The sequence below is a fragment of the Cydia amplana genome, chromosome 6, assembly GCF_948474715.1.
Source record: "Cydia amplana chromosome 6, ilCydAmpl1.1, whole genome shotgun sequence".
Classification (NCBI taxonomy): domain Eukaryota; kingdom Metazoa; phylum Arthropoda; class Insecta; order Lepidoptera; family Tortricidae; genus Cydia; species Cydia amplana.
In genome coordinates this window covers 14,694,961-14,714,380 of record NC_086074.1, presented here as the reverse complement: position 1 = coordinate 14,714,380, position 19,420 = coordinate 14,694,961, and the positions used below count along the sequence as shown (strand labels likewise).

Sequence of the window (19,420 nt, the reverse complement as noted above, 5' to 3'; positions counted from 1 at the left end):
GTAACCAAAGGGTAAAACGGGACCCTATTACTAAGACTCCACTGTCCGTCCGTCCGTCTGTCACTAGGCTGTATCTCATGAACTATGCTAGTTAGACTGTTGAAATGTTCACAGATGATCTATTTCTGTTGCCTCTAGTACAACAAATACTACCGGCCAAGTGCGAGTCGGAGTGGGGCTCCCATGATTTTTTTTCCGTTTTTATAGATAATGGTACGGTACCCTTCGTGCGCGAGTCCCACTCGCACTTGGCCAGTTTTATTATTTTTTAAGTGTGGAGTGGATTCATGGTTTGTATGCGTGTATGGCTGACGAAATATAAACCTAATAACGCTATTGCGTCGACGTCAACCACCGCTACCGGCGGTGCCATGATGGTTTGAACTGAGAGTTTGTGCAGGTTTGTCGTTACGTGTGTGTGCCCTATGGAACTCGGTCGTGCCTGTTGGTTTTGCTTGCACAAGCAAAACCGACACGCAAAACCTAGTGTGTGTGGCCAGCTTTACTGTGAGGCTCGTTTCAACCTACATATAGGTACATCTTTCGTTTAGCTATAGTCTCAACACCGCTCTGCGGCCGTATACATTCTAATTTCAGAAGAGATAATAATAAAATACAACAGCCCCGTTCCGGGGAAAAAATTGAAGAGCTTAATTTTCGTTAAGCTCCTTACCTGCCTTATCTACCTGTTCCTTTCTTTGTTCCTTTCTTGTTTGCGGTGGATCGGTACCGCCGCAATTAATTACAACATAGCTTTGTAAGGGTATCTGATAACCAAAGTAGAATTGAGCAATTAGGCATGGCATCGATTACCTATATTTCGAAATTGAGTTGTAGATAAACTGGAATGCAAACATTTGCCAAATTCTTCTGTTGTTTTCGGACTTTCAGGGTGGGGGTGATCTATTCAGAATCAGAATCAGAATCAAGTATTTTATTCGTGATAAGATAAACTTAAAACTAAAATTACATACAAAAGTATAACTAAAAACTACAAATATTCATAAAATTGGTAAGCGTTAAAGTTTACCACGAAATGGGCTCGCCTCAGCATAATACTGACCCGAAAGTCAGCGCTGATCTTCCGGCGAGACCATTTGTGGGCCACGAACGCAGCCGTACGACAAGGCCCTATCATAAGCCTTTGCAGCAGCGACCGGCGCCATCTTATCTACTGTCTTCTTCGGTTGTATTCTTCGGTTGGACACATTCTGCTTCTGCTACATTACTGATAACAGAGATACGGAATTTATACCTTTTTCTGTCCTTCTCAGTGAAGGTGTCCCGAAGAAGGATAGTTTTAATAACCGCTGAGTCTGAAGCTGAACTTCAGACTCTGAAGTGGCCCACAGATTACCAGTTCGCCGGACGATATCAGTAAAACGCAAAACTGGTAATCTGTGGGCCCCTTAACATTGAGCATGAAGGAGTGGTACTTTGTTTTACATAAAGACTGAGGTAACAAACCTAGATAGGTATACCCATTTCCCCAGAATCATTATCTTGTTACAGAAGAACAGACAGACATAATATACCTATGGCCTGCACTTTTTATAGTTGGCTCATGCTTCTGCTGCTGTTGGCATGTTGTTGATGAGTTACCCATATAATCATGCCTCATGACCGAAAGCCGACGCTGCAGATTCTGTTATTGGTTATTGGTTAACTTCTCTTTTGCACAGATGCACCATGGCCGCACGGGAGCTGCCTTGTACACTCTGCGCAGTGTCCAATTTCCACCAAAGCCCATATACGCCCTGGAACACAGTCATACGGAAGAACGAGTCTGCTATGCTGCCTGCGTGGATGGAACTATTTATCGCATCGAAATTCCATTTGTAAGAATTTATGCTGAAGTAGGCTACAAAATACGTGTCCATAGAATCAATGTTCAACCAAACGATTCTCGAGGATCGATTCTTCAGGTGATGAGGTCGCTTTCGCCGCGCTGTGGCCCTCGACGAATGTTTTTCAGTAAAAAAATATAATAGGTCTGTATTAGGAGTTACCTATAGTATACCACATTAATTTTGTTTTAGATACCAGACGCGGTAGAGGATGAAAAAAGTTACGGTATAAAAGTGAATCCAGGCCTAGACTGTCTACAGATGCAGTATCATGCTGCTCCAGGACCATCATTGTGCTCTGCTCCTTTTATTACACGTTAGTTGATAGATTTTGTCTAAAAATGTATATATATTATATTACCTTATAAGTAGTCGCTGAAAATCAGATCTCATATGGAGTTCCTATGATTCTCATCACCTATACTGAAATGCCAGCGTAAGGCTCAGGCGCATTGTCCAAATCGTCTACGATCTTAAACTCACAAGTGATATTGAATACCTATATAATTTAGTAGAGTTAGATGTGCTCAGACAGCTTGTAAGACACTATATTATTATGCATGTGGAATTTTGCCTGCTTTGTACGACCGCACCATTCGCACGTAGGTAACTTAGCGCTTACCTATTGCAATTTCGGGGTCGGCACAAAAGTAAACAAATAGGCTACATGACTAATTTTCATTTATGGTATCAATCGATCGGGTTTGTTTTTAGGATCAAATGTCTATATAGGACCCATTGCATTAAAGTAACACAAAGATCAGAAATTGTAGTCAAAAGCCGACAGTCGCACTTCACTCGCGAAACGCCCTTAACAAAACGATAAGGGAACGTGACGTCAAGGTCTTGACGTATGGACAAAACTAGAAAATTGCGTTTTTGTCGGTGAAATATTGCGTTTATGTATATAGTTGCTATACAATATTTTTTGGATGAAATGTAAGGAATCGAATGGTACCCTTACTTTTATCGTTTTTGATAGTTAATAAAACTTTAATTTTGAAACTTTCAGGTCCTGTATTTTTGTAATTTTTAAATATTTTATTTTAATATCCACATTATTGTGATAAATTCGCTCGTTTGCTATCTATTTTACTAGATTTTGTTATAAAATTCAACATGACTGTGTCATCATCCCTATTGTTCGGACATCAATCATCAACTGGCTACTTTAGGGCCCATTTAGACGATGCGAGTTTCATTACATTGCGGGTTCTGATCGGTCGGTTGAATTGGACGTAACCAACAGTACGCAATGTAACTAAAATCGCATGATGCGAGTTTGCGCGCCGTCTAAATCAGCCCTAGGTTACGTGCATCAGAACGTTCGCCGGCGCTCGCTCTGGGGATATCCGCAGACTCCGCCAACATGGTCGTCGGCTACGGTGACGCCTCCATAAAAGTGCACGACATGGAGACACAGCAGGTAAATATTCAGCTTCTGTATTTCTGTATTTGATATTTATTGATTGGACATTAGAAATAGCTATGTAGTCACATCACATTGCCAAAATTATATAGCTACAGAAGTCAGAAATACAAGGAGTTACGGAGGAAAAGCTGAGGACATACTCGTACCAACTTTATTATGATTATCATGATTAAATCATATAGGTATGTAGGTGTAGGTACATGTATTATACAGTAAAGTAAAGATAAAGACTTGGCTATAAATTAAGACTTGGCGTGAAAAAATATCTGATTAACTGGTTAAATAACGAATAGTTTCCATAAAAGCTCACTGTTAAATGAAACACCTACACTACAATAATACGCCAGTGTTACTTGCGTCGACTTTTATTTACTCAATCGGGCGGGTTGGATTTATGTTCATTGAATATTAAAACGTGGAAAGGTGTGAAACAATACTTTTGGTTTCGACAGCTGTTCAATTTATCGTTATTAGCTTTTACTATTTAAACTGCACAAATAACATTTTATGCGTTAAGGCGCCGCGTTATATATTTATTTATTTCATTTATTTTTGCTTAATACTTAACAACTAAAATGAAGGTACCGCTTTAAGTAATACTTAGATGTGTAAAGTTCAAGACAAATGCCTGTTTTGAATTTGAAAGCTAATGTAATGACGCCGTACGGCGGCTTCGTACCTAATAATACGACCTATGTACAGTCACCTGCAATAATATGTTACTCTTCGAAGGCCGCAATAATATGTGACACGCTCTTATGGCTCTACAAATAAGATTGTGTCAGATATTTTTGCGGCCTTCGTTGTGTAACATATTATTGCAGGTGACTGTACAGAGTCTGTGCGGAAAGAGAAAAGGTGTGGAATGTGAGGGAACCTACACATTCTATGACTCTTTTTCGCACAGACTAAAGGCGATTATTGATTTCTTGCTATTTATGCTTGCTAATCTGGCAACTTTTAACTGTCTCCGACCGAAATTACATGTATAACATCGTGAAAATTTGCCTTTTTATTGCACACTAGAATTTTCAAATAATCTTATTTATATCCCGACCACTTGTTACGAGTGTGCGTAAACGGAGCCCCCAATAAAGCGTTCGGCTTAATCTCAGTTTATGGCTTTAGTCGTAAATTGAACATTACAAGGTTTTACGGTATCCTTGAGCCGCCTTTAATCCTTTAAAAACTGGGTCACTGGTCAAGGATTACATTTAAAGGATCCCTGAGTGTAAAAAAAATAAGTGTCGCCACTCGCCCTTAAAGGTACATGTTGATTGCGAATAGAAAAACATCTTTATTGAATCGGCTATAAAGTCTAAATTTGCTTGACAACTTAGGTAGGTAGGTACATAAATTCTCAAGTTAGTCCTCTGAATTTTGCTAATACATTGAAAGGGATTCATGTTCATTTAAACTTACCATTCAAGTACCCTCAACTACGAATTGAAGTGGATTTTGAGACCATATTATGTTAGACTGTTTTGATTATATTATTAATATAACAACTGTGAGCAAAAAAAAAAAATAGGGACTACGTTTGTATGCAGAAGAGTTCGTCCACTATCGTATGAATGATAATTTACATAACACCAAAAATAAAAATAAAAATATGTATAAAGGCGAAGATAATTTCTTACCTACTTACCTCTTTCCCCCCCTTTTATACTTACTCTATTTTCCTTACTTCCAGGCAGTCCGTTCATTCAAAGTTCACAAGCTGCGTCTCCAGTTTATCCCAAAGAAACTGCAACGCATGCACATCGGACAGGTGTGCGCCATCAAGTGCCACGACGACAGGCCGTTTGTCTTCGCGAGTGCGGCGTGGGACAAGACTGTCAGGGTGATTTGAAATACCTACTGCTTAACTTAACCACACTATAATAAAGAGTACTAGTATACAGTATGGACGCTCCCTGCCTCCCGTTGAAAGTGCCGCCCACCCGCTCTCGGTTACCTCATAGTTACCCTACAATGGCTTATCTCACTCACACAAGCATGGTACGCGTTCTCCTACAAGAGCTTAGGGTGTGTGCGTAGGAACGCGTTTGTTTCATACATTTGATCGCTAGTGTCCGAGGTGTGACTTAACCAAGGCACCATACCTGAGGGCCACGGAACGCAGGCTACAAGCGTACTCCACGCTGACATATCGACCTCTGCACAATTGCACATGTACAAAAATGTAGTTATGAAGACGCTCCGTGCGTTCCGTGGCTCCCAGGTTGGAGGTCTAAAATTAAAACCAACGGCTGGGTGCCACGACACAACCCCAATGAGTTTTTTATAGAGTCTGTGCGAAAAGAGAAGAGTCGTGGAATGTATGGGGCCCAATATTCCACGACTCTTCTCTTTCCGAACAGACTAGATCTTATTCCATAATGCTCGTATTATTATAACAAGTTACCTACCCACTTAAGTATGCCTTTGACTATCTAATTGATATATTTTTAAAGTATTTTCATTTTCCATTAAGTATCTAGAACAGGTTCGCACTAAATTTGTACAAAGAACAAAAACAATTTTACGGCCATTATAAAAACTACGTTTAACGAAATCCCCTTTATTAATTTACCCACAAAGTGTACAAAGCCTTTTATAAATTAAAAGTGTGCTTAAATACCAGGAATGTTGCGGAGATATTAAACTGTGCCGCTTAACCTTTTGAAACCTTTTGCAAATTTAAACAGCCGCAAAAAAGGAAATCAAATTGTATCTACATTTCGGAACGAGCCTTATTCATAACATAGGTAGCAGCGGTTATTTTAGCACGAAACAAATCATAAAGGTGTATTCAGATGGGAAAATTTAAACCACACTGGCTTTTTATACAAATTGTTTTTGTATGGAGATCTTTTGTCATTAAACAAACTGATGACTTTCAATCCCGTCGACTTATGGAACTAGATATCAGACGGGACGAGCTGAAAGCCCGACCGCCAGCGGCTATTAGGTATAATTACAACAATGGTGTCCTTACCTGCCCGTTGTGTGCACGGGTCTTTGTTAATAAGATCGGTTACGCAAGCCACACGCGGGCACACGAACGTCTTCAGCAGCGTAGTTGAAACAGTCGCCGTGGTCGAAATCGGCCGGGAGAGAGTACAGTATAGTATGGCTCTTCTGAGGTGAACTTTTCGCTTCGAACCATAATCTTTCAAACAAAGGCCATTGTCTCTATTATCGCAAAACCGCTTGCTCCTTGAGTTAGCGCGTGCCAGTACAACATTCATATTGAAAAACAACCGGTATCGTCATAGTATTAAGGTTCAAATTTAATGTCACTGATATTCTAGATATTTCGTTTTGGTAGTGTAGGACGATAAACCGCCCCGAAGCGATACGGCGCTCATATTATTTTGATACTTAGTGTGGTGTTAAAAATGAAACGTGGTTATTTATTATATTGTTTTATTTAAATTATTAGTTTGCGGTGGTAAATGTAATAATTTACAAAGGTGCAGCTGCAAGCATTGTTATTTTTTCTTATCTTTAAAATAACGATATGGTGAAATTAGCACCTCACATCAGAGCTCTAATGTGATGCCGACGACGCATAGTGACAATAAAAACACTGATAAGGTAAACGTGGAGCTTTGAAGCGTACAGCTTTTCTAACAAAACGTCACGTGTCAACGGTCAGAAGAAAGGTCGGTTATAAGAAAGAAATTGATTATATCTGATTTTTTATGATACGTTTTTATCTAGTAGTACGTATAACTGTTTATATACCTACACGGAAAAATGTTGATTATACCTATGTTAAACTTATTAATCTTAAATTTACATTGTTACCTTAGATTTTGTTATATAACAAATATACAACGCTTTATCATAAATAACCACGTTTCATTTTTAACACCACACTAAGTATCAAAATAATATGAGCGCCGTATCGCTTCGGGGCGGTTTATCGTCCTACACTACCAAAACGTAATATCTAGAATATCAGTGACATTAAATTTCAACCTTAATACTATGACGATACCGGATGTTTTTCATTATGAATGTTGTACTGGCACATGCTAACTCAAGGAGCAAGCGGTTTTGCGATAATAGAGACAATGGCCTTTGTTTGAAAGATTAAGGCTCGAAGCGAAAAGTTCACCTCAGAAGAGCCGTACTATAGTATAGGTAAGTAGGTACTCGTTATATTATAATATAATGAAGGTGTTTAAATTCGCTGTTAACATTTTCGCTACGACTTGTGCGTGCGGTTGGGCCATTTTATTTTTAAAGTATAGTCCCCTACACTTTTTTATCCAAAATTGGGATTTTTTATGTTATTTCTACTCAGAATCATGAGCTCTTTTGATCCTAATAGGAGAAAAAAAGTATCCCAAGATTTCCATAGATTTTTCGATCTTTCCATTCCGAAACCGCCATACAAAGTCTATGAAAAAAATGGTAACGGAATGGAAAAAAGCCTTGGGACACTTTCTCTCCTATTAGTATAGAAAGAGCTCGTAATTCTGAGTAGAAATAACACATAATATCACAACTTAAAAAAAAGTGTAGGGGACAACTTTAAATAAAATGGCCCGGTTACGTTTTAGCGCTATACCCGTTATGCATTTTCTAGTCGAATAGGTGTGAAGTGTGGCATATAAAACACGCACACACACACACACACACACACACCTCTGGGCCACGCATAAATACTTTCATATCCTGTAAAATGCGCAAGGACTGCATTGGGCTGAAGTCTCATTATGCCTGGCTGCCTGTTTCCTACAGGTTCCTGTTTTGCCTTCATCCATCAAGTACCTAAATTCCGTATCAAATGCTTCGAAGACAAAATGCTATTGCATTTTTGCTGCTAGGCTATATTAAAAATATCCGATGTGCACACAGCCTAAATATACATGTACACGTGACAGTCATGAAGCGAGGCAAACGAGGAAATAACAAAGGTGAAATATGTCGACTTCTGCGCACTCACCTTTAAACTTCAATATTGGATTTATGCTAATACCTCACTAAATTTCACGCTCGGAAAAATCATTTGTGCCATTGCTCTCATAAGGATGTTTTGTATTAAGTAATAGAATTTCTCGATGGAAAAATATCCCACATACTTTAGGTGTTGGTCATTGTTGTCTCCTAAATTGTTGTCAGCAGCAATAACTAGTATCAGAATCAGAAATGCATTAGGTACCTACTTTAATTTTTTTACACTTGTAGGGTACTTTTGCTTCCCAGCGAATGTCATTTGCTATAAAATAAATAGTTCTTATATTTTCCGGGCGTAATAGTGCTCTGAGTAAGACAGCGACCCATAAAATCAATCACCATTTTAGCCCAAAGATGTCCACTTTGGTCGTAGACCTCCCCAAGCATAACAGTTTTGAATATAAGCCCGGTCGATATAAGGGTGGAATCACATCTGTCAGCATCTTGGAGGATATAATCAAACGGAGACGCCATGTCTGTAATTTTCTGTACAAAACAGTCTGCCGATTTTTGCGGGGGAGGGGAACGTCAAATGTATGCGTAACGTAAAAATAGCCATGTCAGATAAACGTCAGTCCATACATTGTGTATGACCGTTGGCCGCCTATTTTCGACAGAGGGGAAAGCCTGTTAATGGCTACTCCGTTTAGTTGTATCCTCCAAGGTCAGCATCGAGCCGCATTTTTAACCGACTTCCAAATCTCAAAGAAGGAGGTTATCAATTCGGTTGTATGTTTTTTTTTATTTTTTTTTATGTTTGTTACTCCATATCTCCGTCATTACTGGACCGATTTTGAAAATTCTTTTTTGATTGTATGTATATGCATACAGATTGGTCCCGTTTTTGTCAAAACCCAGTTCTGATGATGGGATCCATGAGGAATCGAGGGAACTCCTCAAATCTTAAAGGCATACATAAAGTGATTTTTGTGTTTTTATCAACAAATCAAGCATATACATTCAAAAACGTGGCATTTGATGAAGTGGAACTGCTGATGATGATCAGAACGGAACTCTTCAACGACGCATAGTACACGTTTGACGATTTGTCCTCTTCGTTATGTTTGTTAAGCAAGTTAAGTTTTTAAGCCACATTTTTGTCAAGCTCGAGTTCTGATGATGGAATCCATGAGGAATCGAGGGAACTCCTCAAATCTTAAAGGCATGCATATAGAGATTTTTGTATTTTCATCAGAAAATCAAGCATTTTTATTAAAAACTGTCGCATTTGATGAAGTGGAACTGCTGATGATGATCAGAACAGAACTCTTCAACGACCCATAGTTCACGTTTGGCGATTTGTCCTCTTCGTTATGTTGGTTAAGCAAGCTTAGTTTTTAAGCCACATTTCTGTCAAGCTCGAGTTCTGATTATGGGATCCATAAGGAATCGAGGGAACTCCTCAAATTTTAAAGGCATACATATAGTGATTGTTGTGTTTTTATCAACAAATCAAGCATATACATTCAAAAAAGTAACATTTGAGGAAGTGTAACTGCTAATGATGACCAGAACGAAACTCTTTAACGACGCATAGCTCGCGTTTGGCGATTTTTCCTCTTCGTTATGTTTGTTAAGCAAGTTAGGTTTTTAAGCCATATTTATGTCAAGCTCAAGTTCTGAACATGGGATCCATGAGGAATCGAGGGAACTCCTCAAATCTTAAAGGCACACGTATAGAATTTTCTGTATTTTCATCATAAAATAAAGCATTAACATTAAAAACTGTCGCATTTGATGAACTGGAACTGCTGATGATGATCAGAACAGAACTCTTCAACGACGCATAGTACACGTTTGGTGATTTCGAATTTCGACTTTGACATGGACTGGGACTCGGACTCGGATCCAGATCCGGACTCGTATCCGGATCCGGTTCGGACCCGGACCCGGACCCGGACCTGGACACGGACTCGGACTCGGACCTGGACTAGACCCGGACTCGGACACAGACCCGGACCTTGACCCGGAAAACCACTATGATACCTAAACTAAATAAACCACTATGATTACCTACCATAAAATGTAGGTATAAAGTATGATGAGGCCAAACCCCTCCCGCTCAAACCCCCGTACACCGCACCGCATATGCGCTGTTAAGTGGGTTAGGTTAGGTTAGAACTGCTATCCTCACAGAACCGAACAAAAGTGGGTTAGGTTAGGTTAGAACTGCGAGCCTTACAGAAACGAAATGCTACTAGAAAAGTGGGTGGTTTTACCTCCTTTTCTACATAGCGCACCATCTACAATAATCTTTCACCGGGCCGCATAGAAGTCGGTTGTTTTTTTCTTAAAAATTGTAATTATATATATGAGAAATCCCTCGTTAGTATGAAGATGCGTACGCATCGGAAAGCTGAAAGCATGCGGCTCGATGCTGACAGATGTGATTCCACCCTATAAGTCTCCCCAAGGATGTCTCCGGTCCTCACAAGGACCGACAAGGCTACCCTCATCCAACGATTGCTTACGATCTTCACCAGACTGGATGACAAAGTGGACTGACAGTCAACGAACGCCTTCTGATCTACAACCTTTTTAAGCTGAAAGACTACGTGCTATGGGTTAGAGAAGAATATTGTTCACAACGCAGCATTTATAAAATATCAGCTCTGTTAAACTGAAACTATACATGACTATCTATTCTATGCGAGGACATTTAGCATGCTGCATACCCCTAAGCTGTCTTCATCCCACTACAAGATCACCTGTGAGCCAGTGACAAACGGTACAAAAGGAACCACTAAACTTGTAACTTGTAAACGCGCTTTGAATAAAACATAGTGGACCTAGGGCTGGGGAGGCAATGACCTATGGTTGTTTTGTGGTGACTTAGGGCTGTTTTTATGATTTTCTGGATCTAGAAAGTTTAGTGAAAACTAAATAGTTAGGCTAAGTGTCGGTTGCACCAAACTTTTGGTCACCGTTAAACTGTTTACAAAATTTTATTATACCTATATGATTTTTATAGTTCTGTACTGATTGACAAGAGGCTTTACCGTGAACCGTGAAAAACGAAAGTCGAAATTTCTTATCTGCCTCTCTATCGCTCGAATATGAAAGAGTGATAGAAAGGCAGATAACGAAATTTCGATTTTCGTTTATCGCGGTAGGCTCTCAGTCCGTCAAATATATTAGATGGTGGCCCAACGTGACTTACTTATAACTGTATACCTAGTAACTGCAAATTTTTATGAATGAGAATGTGTTACTCTATATCGGCCGTACACTCGAGGGCGAAATCAAAATGTTACATATCATTTGAAACTTTCTAGGATAATAATGTCCTATACATCATATATACATTATTTCAATTTAGCTTACGCAGATTGAATTATTCACTCTCTATTTTAATAAACCGATGTTGATAATGATAATATGTTCATATGTATGGCAGTGATAAAACTTGTTTCTGCACTAATTGTCAACCACTTGCCAGAAATGTGAACTTCAGTAAGTATTTATTGACGATTACATTCACAATTAAGTTTGCCAGCCCTACGTTATCTGCCGGCTCAAAGCATCTCTGCCGAGATTAAAATATTCCACTCGGCCGCGGTTAATTGCTCAAATTATTTATTAAGCGATTTTATTCACCGTTTTCGCCTCTACAAAGAGTGTATCCCGTTTTTGTTCGCCGTTGTGAAATACACTGGATGCCAGCAATGCTTCAAGAGTAACGTGTATTATGTAGGTACATAGTTGGATACGGAGTACACTTAAGGGCAATGAAAACTGGTAGGTAAATATAGGCATGTGCAATGCAATACATATCTAAATATGAAATATTTTGAGTGGTAGTAATGTTTTCTATCTTAAAAAGTAAACGCAAACGATACGAAATACGAGAATACACGAAAACGAATACCTACGTAAATTAACTCTGAACTCCAAATATAATTCAAATTGACCAATTTAAATTTTTGTGATTTTCTTTGCAATGGAGGCGTTCAGATATTTGTGAGCGTTGTGACCTCCCCTGATGACAAACATATATTTAATTAATTAAATTGTTATTGTTTAGATCTGGGACACGAGGTGCCAAGTTGGCTGCACGATGACGTTCGAAGGGGTTGACGTGTGCAGTAACAGTATTGATTTAAAAGTAAGTATCTTTAGTATATTAAAGTTGTACACATAGAGAAGTCCGTCCGTAACTTAGTCCGACACAAGACGATTCAACGGAATTTACCGTTTATTTTTAATTTTATGAACGTTAGTCTGTAATAAAAAATATTGTCTTATTAATCATTTTTAACAAGCAGAAATATCTGCGAACGATTCTATTAAGCTTAGAATAAATTTAAAAGTGGAAAAATTAATCATTATACAAAATCAGTTCATGCATTTAAGTACAAATTCGAAAAGTTTGCGTTAGAAAACCTAACCCCGCGTTACCTGTAATTTATCGATCCTCACCAAATTTATTTATCAGAATAATTTGTCTTACTTAATTATCATTAAATATTTTAGGCACGTCTGAAATGTCTTTAATTAAATTGTTTTCACTTTCACTCCTGAAATTGTTTTGAACAGTTAACAATAAATAGTATTTGAAAATTTATGCGAGTTTAGCAAACAACCTCTGTTTGATGTCTAGCCTTCAAACTAGGCACAACATTAGACAATTAGATAAGACAATTTATACGCCAAGCTCAAATTAATTAAGCAAAAGACAGAGTAATTATATTTTATGATTATAAGTAATTTGGCTCGACCTTTCTCTAATATAATTTTCGACGCCTTAGGGAAAATTTAATTATGTGATTGAAAGCGTTACTAAAATGTTAATGCCTAGTAAATAACTCTAGAGGTATTTTTAGTATAATACATGTAATTATCTCGTATACTTTGAATTTATTCGCAAGTGTACGCAGGTTTCGCGATAAGCAATGAGTAAAAATATTAAATGACATTTCGTAAATAAGTCTCGAGATACTATTACTCCGAGCCAGGGTTTGAACTAACGACCTGAAAGCCGCACGCCTCAGCGTACTAAATATTAACTATGACATAAAATAGTAAAAACATATAATGCTGTATAGTCTAGGAATAGGTATATTTTCTGTGGCACTGGTCTGTTGACAAGCATTTTGATTTGCTGTGCACCCAACCTTTAGTTCCCATAAGTGAAACGAGGCAGGTGTGTTGAGTACAGGCATAATTTGTAGTTATCCACAAACTTTTACTTTCACAAACTGCTTTGTCAGAGCCTGTTCTCCTCATATGTTAAGCTTATCTAATATTTTGAGCGGTGCCCAGCAAAGCTAATACAAAGCACTTTTAATTAAAACTTGGCTCTACTCTTGCTGTAACTTAGTGGTCTTAGCTTTAGGGATGTGTAAGTCCGAACTGATTTCAATAGCCATTCAAAATTATTATTACCGACGCCAGTACTTTTTTAATGTTCTTTTTGTGGCTCTCTTTATCTTACATCTTATTTTTCAGTAACCTGATTTAAAAACAAAAATAGGTCATGCCTTATTACGAGTACCTATTATTTGTAAAAGTAATTGGCATTTCGTCTGCCGGTATATTTCTTTGAGATTCATCTCGCGCGGTTTTCAGCTACTGATTCGTAAATAAATATCAAATTACATATAGTACATAGGTACATTTCGAAAAAGTCAACTGGTATTCACTGGAACCAACGAGTTTTAGATAGAAATAGTCACATGCCTTTCCTTTAATTAAATGCTCATGTGCTCTTAAGAATATACTATGTAGTTGTAAAGTGTTTAGTGATAGCTGCATGAAAAAGTGTACCCAGACTTTTTATAGGTTCCCAACAAAGTGGAACTTTTTTATCTGCCGCAACCCTACTAGTGTTTCATCTACAGTTCAGTCGTGCCTCGACACTCGTTATAAAGTTTGATGCTCTTAGTTCGTACTTTGAGTTGAAGAATATTATTTTCGTACTTTCATTACTTTCAGTTTGTAAAGCGATTTTAGCTTTGCGGTGCGCAGACAGGTTCCCAGCAGACTTAGTTGACAAAGTTCTATATTAATACAGTGAAAGAAATAAATACAGTAATCTTTCGCCGATCGTTTAAGGTGTCGCCGAATGTGTCTCGAACCAACCAAACCAAAGGATTTAACCGCGGAAATACATTATTCGTTGCACCTATGCTTGGTCGACTCAACATTGGCAGGTAACGTTTCATACATTTCAATTTAGGTATAGTGGTAATGTTACGCCTTTTCAAAACAATTGGGCTTCAGCAGTGCATACACACCCACAAACATTCATGCTTGACGTCGAAATATTGGTCACAACGACACGTTGTTCCTATTAATACAGCCCAATATGGGCTTGTAGCGTTTCGTATCGTCAGCAGCTTTCGTCTCCACTTCGCCCATTCCTTAACATCTCACGCACCTGCTCCATCTTAATGGAGGAATTTATTTGTTTATTTTATACATACTAGCACTTACAGATAAACATTACGTGCTAATAGTGTTGTTAGTATTATTTATTATAATTATTGTATACATTCTAATATTATACAATTCAGCATATTAATCTCTCTGTGATTAAGTATTACAATTCTATCAACTGTTTCATGTCGAACTATATCATAAAATAGGTACATACTCATTTTTAACCGACTTCAAAAAAGGAGGAGGTTATATATTATTATGTCACAATGAAATTACATTGATATAGTATAAAGAACTGGATACCCAAACAGCCGCCAAAAATGGCCCCACAAAAGTAATGTCACAACAGATCATGCATTACTTTTTCGTTTATGTTATGTAGTCTTGTTTGAAACGCTCAAATGTGAAGTTGTCAACAATTACGAAATGTGCCGTTAAAATATGTAAAAATAATAATGGTAAAACAAGGAAAAAGGACGGAATGTATTTCTTTCGGATAGTTCTTTGGATAGCATTACATAATTTATGTAATCTGGTGGTAATTTTATGGTTTTGAATAAATTAATTTGTTAGTACCAAAGAAGGGATGTCAAGGAACAAAAATCTAATGAGTCGATGTGAGCTCAATATTTTTTTATACTTTTATATGGAATTCATAAAGAATAATATTATATTTAAATTCAAGATTTCCAAGAAAACCTATGCGACGTGCAAAGTGGACTGCTATTTAATTATAGCAAGAGATAGGGGTGATGCAGTTTTAAACAAGGCAAAACGGCACTTGTGTGTTCGGCCCATTTCCCTGTTTCCGACATATACACCACCAATAAGGGCTTATATCGACTAACTGTAAATGCTAAACCTGTCTGAACACAGTGACAACCACAGGATTTTTTTAATAAAGTATAGGTGGACTTTATAAAAAAAATCCAATCAGTACCTAAATGTCCCCGTGCACCCGTGCTATGAGTAAATGTAGATCTTAAATACACAGTTATTTAATAAGTAGAATTTATTTCAAGGAAATTAGTATTTAAAGACGTATACTTACGAATTAAAAATTTAATTTGTTTATAAATAAATAAATAAATATTATAGGACTTTCTTACACAGATTGACTAAATCCCACAGTAAGCCTTGAGCTTACGGAAGGCTTGTGTTGTGGGTACTCAGACAACGATATATATACTATACAAATACATAAATACATACATAGAAAACACCCAAGACTCAGGAACAAATATCCCACCAAAAACATTTTCATGTAAAATGTTGCCAAGACGAAACCATAAGGCTCGCACTGACAAAAAGTTATCAGATCTCTTGTAGAGCCAAGCTTCTAACTCTACAAGCCCTAACTTCACAAACTCTACACCTTAGTCAAAATATGTGGCTTGGCCGTTTCGCTACTGTCACATGGACGTAAGGTGAAAAATGTATTCATTATTCATTATTTTTTATAATACAATAACCAAACGGCCAAGCCACATATATTTTGACTAAGGTGTAGAGTTTGTGAAGTTAGGGCTTGTAGAGTTAGAAGCTTGGCTCTACAAGAGATCTGATAACTTTTTGTCAGTGCGAGCCTTATGGTTTCGTCTTGGCAACATTTTACATGAAAATGTTTTTGGTGGGATTTCACTTCTTTTTGTAAGTTGCTTCCATCCCCTAATTTAAAGGGTTGCGCATGTGATTTAAATACCTACTATTAAAAAACCTGAAATACGTACCTGGTGGCATCTTTTATACAATCTGCTTTTTACTGATTCCCTATACAAACTTCAACCCTCTTTTTCCCCTAACGCCCTTGTCCACCCCCTTTTCACCCTTACGGGACGATTTTGGGGTTGAAAACTATTCTATGCCATTTCCCATTACAAAAACTATCTACATACCAAATTTTAACTAAATCGGTTCAGCGGTTATTGATTTCCCATACAAAAGTCCACCCCCCTTTTCCCCCCCTTCGGGGCAAAAAATTTCAAGTTTTTGAATTTTTTTGTTGTTTGTGTACTAATACTATCTTACATACCAAATTTCAGCGTTCTAGGACTTCAGGAAGTACCCTAGAGGTTTTGATGATCAACAGTGAGTGAGTGAGTCAGTGACGAAATCGGGGTTTTTTAGATATGAATAAAATCTAAAGTATAAGAGCTATGCAATTGAAATTTTTTATGTTTAATAAGTCCACTATTGACATCATATCCCGAGAATTTTGTTTATCTGGTATAATCCAAACCCAAGTTATGAGGGTTAAAAAAAACGACGAAGCGCTTCGAGAAAAGGTAGGTAGTGCCCTTGCGCTTCGCTTTGCTCGTCTTGGCGGGGGCACTACCGTGCCCCCAGATCTGTGTTAATCACACAAATAAATGCCCTTACCAGGATTCGAACCCAGGACCGCGGCTTAACAGGCAGGGTCATTACCCTATGTAGTGGCCAGACCAGTCGTCAGACGAGTTTGAATTTGAACCACGAATTAATTTTATTTGAGCTCCCGATTAAATTAAATTTGTTTTATTTATTACTTCAATTGGTTTTCCTGTACAGTAATACATATTAAAGTGTACCAAAGTGACTCCATTCGTTCATTATTCTCGTTTGACGTTGTTTGACGTAAATACGTTACGTTTCACTAAACGTCCATCGGACTAAATTTTTTAACAGTGTTGGTACTTATGTTTGCAAATTAAACACTTAATGGGTCAATTTCTGAACACGATTTTTTTTCTGTCCGTGATGAAAATCGCGGGTTAGCATCAGACAATACTTACCAATTTTTTTTTACATAAAGAAGTCACACTTTCACACCGAGTTCCATATGAATTCACTGATTAGTTGGTTTTTAGAGTACACATAAAAATACCTAAAGGCTCAAATTACTACTCCCGTGCCCTGTCCGGAATCTACTTTTGAGCACAATGAAAAATCCTACGAAAAATTCTACATTAGTATCACTAATTTAGTGTCAAATACTTAAACTAGATGATATTTACTATCACTGAGCACATATACTATTAACTTCATTGTGGTAAATAACTCGTGATCGATGTTTAAATTTTGTCCGAGCGCGCGAGTAAAATTTCGTCGGCAAAACTCAAAGGGCTCTGACAGCCGACGTTTGTATTTGAACCGCCTCGTGTCCCGCCTCACCTGTACTGGCAGTATTCGGCTGTCTCTCAAAGTAAGCGGATGTAAGTCAAGCCGCGGCGTGTTCGAGCAAATCGCGTAAGTATTTCGGAATCCGGGTGGGCGACAATTTTTTTCTAATTTCGATGCCCCTTATAAATTTTATTTTCCACATAGCTTTTCAATAGCAATTGTCATATTTAGGAGCCCTTTATGTATCTTTATGTAAGCGATAACATAACAGTTTGGTCAAACACGATTTAAATTTTTGGCGAATTTTTTTATTACGAATTCTAATTTCCGTGCCCTAATTCCCATAACAAATTTACCTAAAACAGCTGATTAAGTGGCACGGGAATTAGAAAGTATTACATATATTGTCAACAAATCTTTTATTGGGGGCACTGTAAGTTAATTGGCAATGTTTACGTCATATTATTATTACTTATATATATTGGCATTGAATATATATTATATGTAATAATAATACGACGTATATCTTTCTATTTTACATTTAAGGAAATCTTAAAGAATGCACAAAAATCTGTGAATAGTTTTTTAGTATAAGTACTATAGTACTTACATACAGGATCGACCCGAATAACCCGGGCAATTTTAATACGTAAGGTAAGGTGGGGTAAGACGACACCGGGGTAAGACTATCACTTGTATGGAATCCTTGTACTGTTAGTCTTGCCCCACCTTACCTTATTCATTGATCATATTATAACATTAAAATATTATATAAACATAAAACTATTTCTGGAATTATTACATATTATAATACCTGTACCTAAGGTTACATGAAACAAAATGAATCATATTTGCAATGTTTTGTTTTTGTAAATTTGACAGCTGACAGCGTATGCCGTATAAAGTTTAAATATCTGGGAGACCGAGCTTTGCTTGGAAAACATATAGGTACCTACCTACCTAAAAACTCAAAAATGCGCGTTTTTCCAGAGATAACACCTACCTAGATAGATTTTTCACCCCAGAAAACCCTCATATATGATAAAATTTCATCGAAATCGTTAGAGCCGTTTCTGAGATCCCCGAAATATATACAAGAATTGCTCGTTTAATAGATTAGTTGTTATAAATTAGCTTTTCTAATACAAGAAAAATTAAATATATCCTATTCTTACTATATTATAAATGCGAAAGTATCTCTGTCTGTCTGTCTGTTATCTCGTCACGCTTAAACCGCTGAACCAATATCATGTTGATGATATTTGGCATGGAGATAGTTTGAGGCCCGGGGAAGGACAAAGTATCTGGGGACACGGCAGTGCCGCCGCCAAGTCGAGCAAAACAAAGTGGCACGGTCAAAATAACATTTAATTTGAACATGTAATCTAAGAATTAATGCACTTTAAAATCCCTTAGTTTTGTCACTGACACAATCACTCACGATCATCATTATTCTAAGGTACTTCTAGCATACCCACAAGTTCCAAATTTGAAACGTAATTAGGTTTAAGCTTTTTAAGCCAATAAAAATCTAATAATACTGCAATATTAGTCACGTTCTAAAGATCTAATAACTGCATAAATAACTTTGTAATCCTATAGAAATATATGCGATAACAAATTTACCTTTTAGTTCTTACAATTAGTAGGGAAAGTAAAGGTACACTACGATGTACGATGTGAGTATGAATAAAGATGTATATAGTTA

The 19,420-nt window shown here is 37.4% G+C and overlaps 1 protein-coding gene across 1 annotated transcript in view; it reads left to right on the top strand.

Annotated features, from left to right (window-relative positions):
* Positions 1–19,420, top strand: part of LOC134649154 (uncharacterized) — a 30,835-nt gene that overhangs the window by 1,071 nt on the left and 10,344 nt on the right. Inside the window, exons 2-6 of the mRNA XM_063503867.1 lie at positions 1,683–1,838; positions 2,040–2,163; positions 3,170–3,273; positions 4,973–5,122; positions 12,257–12,337. Coding sequence (XP_063359937.1) covers positions 1,683–1,838; positions 2,040–2,163; positions 3,170–3,273; positions 4,973–5,122; positions 12,257–12,337 — 615 coding nt within the window. The remainder of the gene's footprint in view (positions 1–1,682; positions 1,839–2,039; positions 2,164–3,169; positions 3,274–4,972; positions 5,123–12,256; positions 12,338–19,420) is intronic.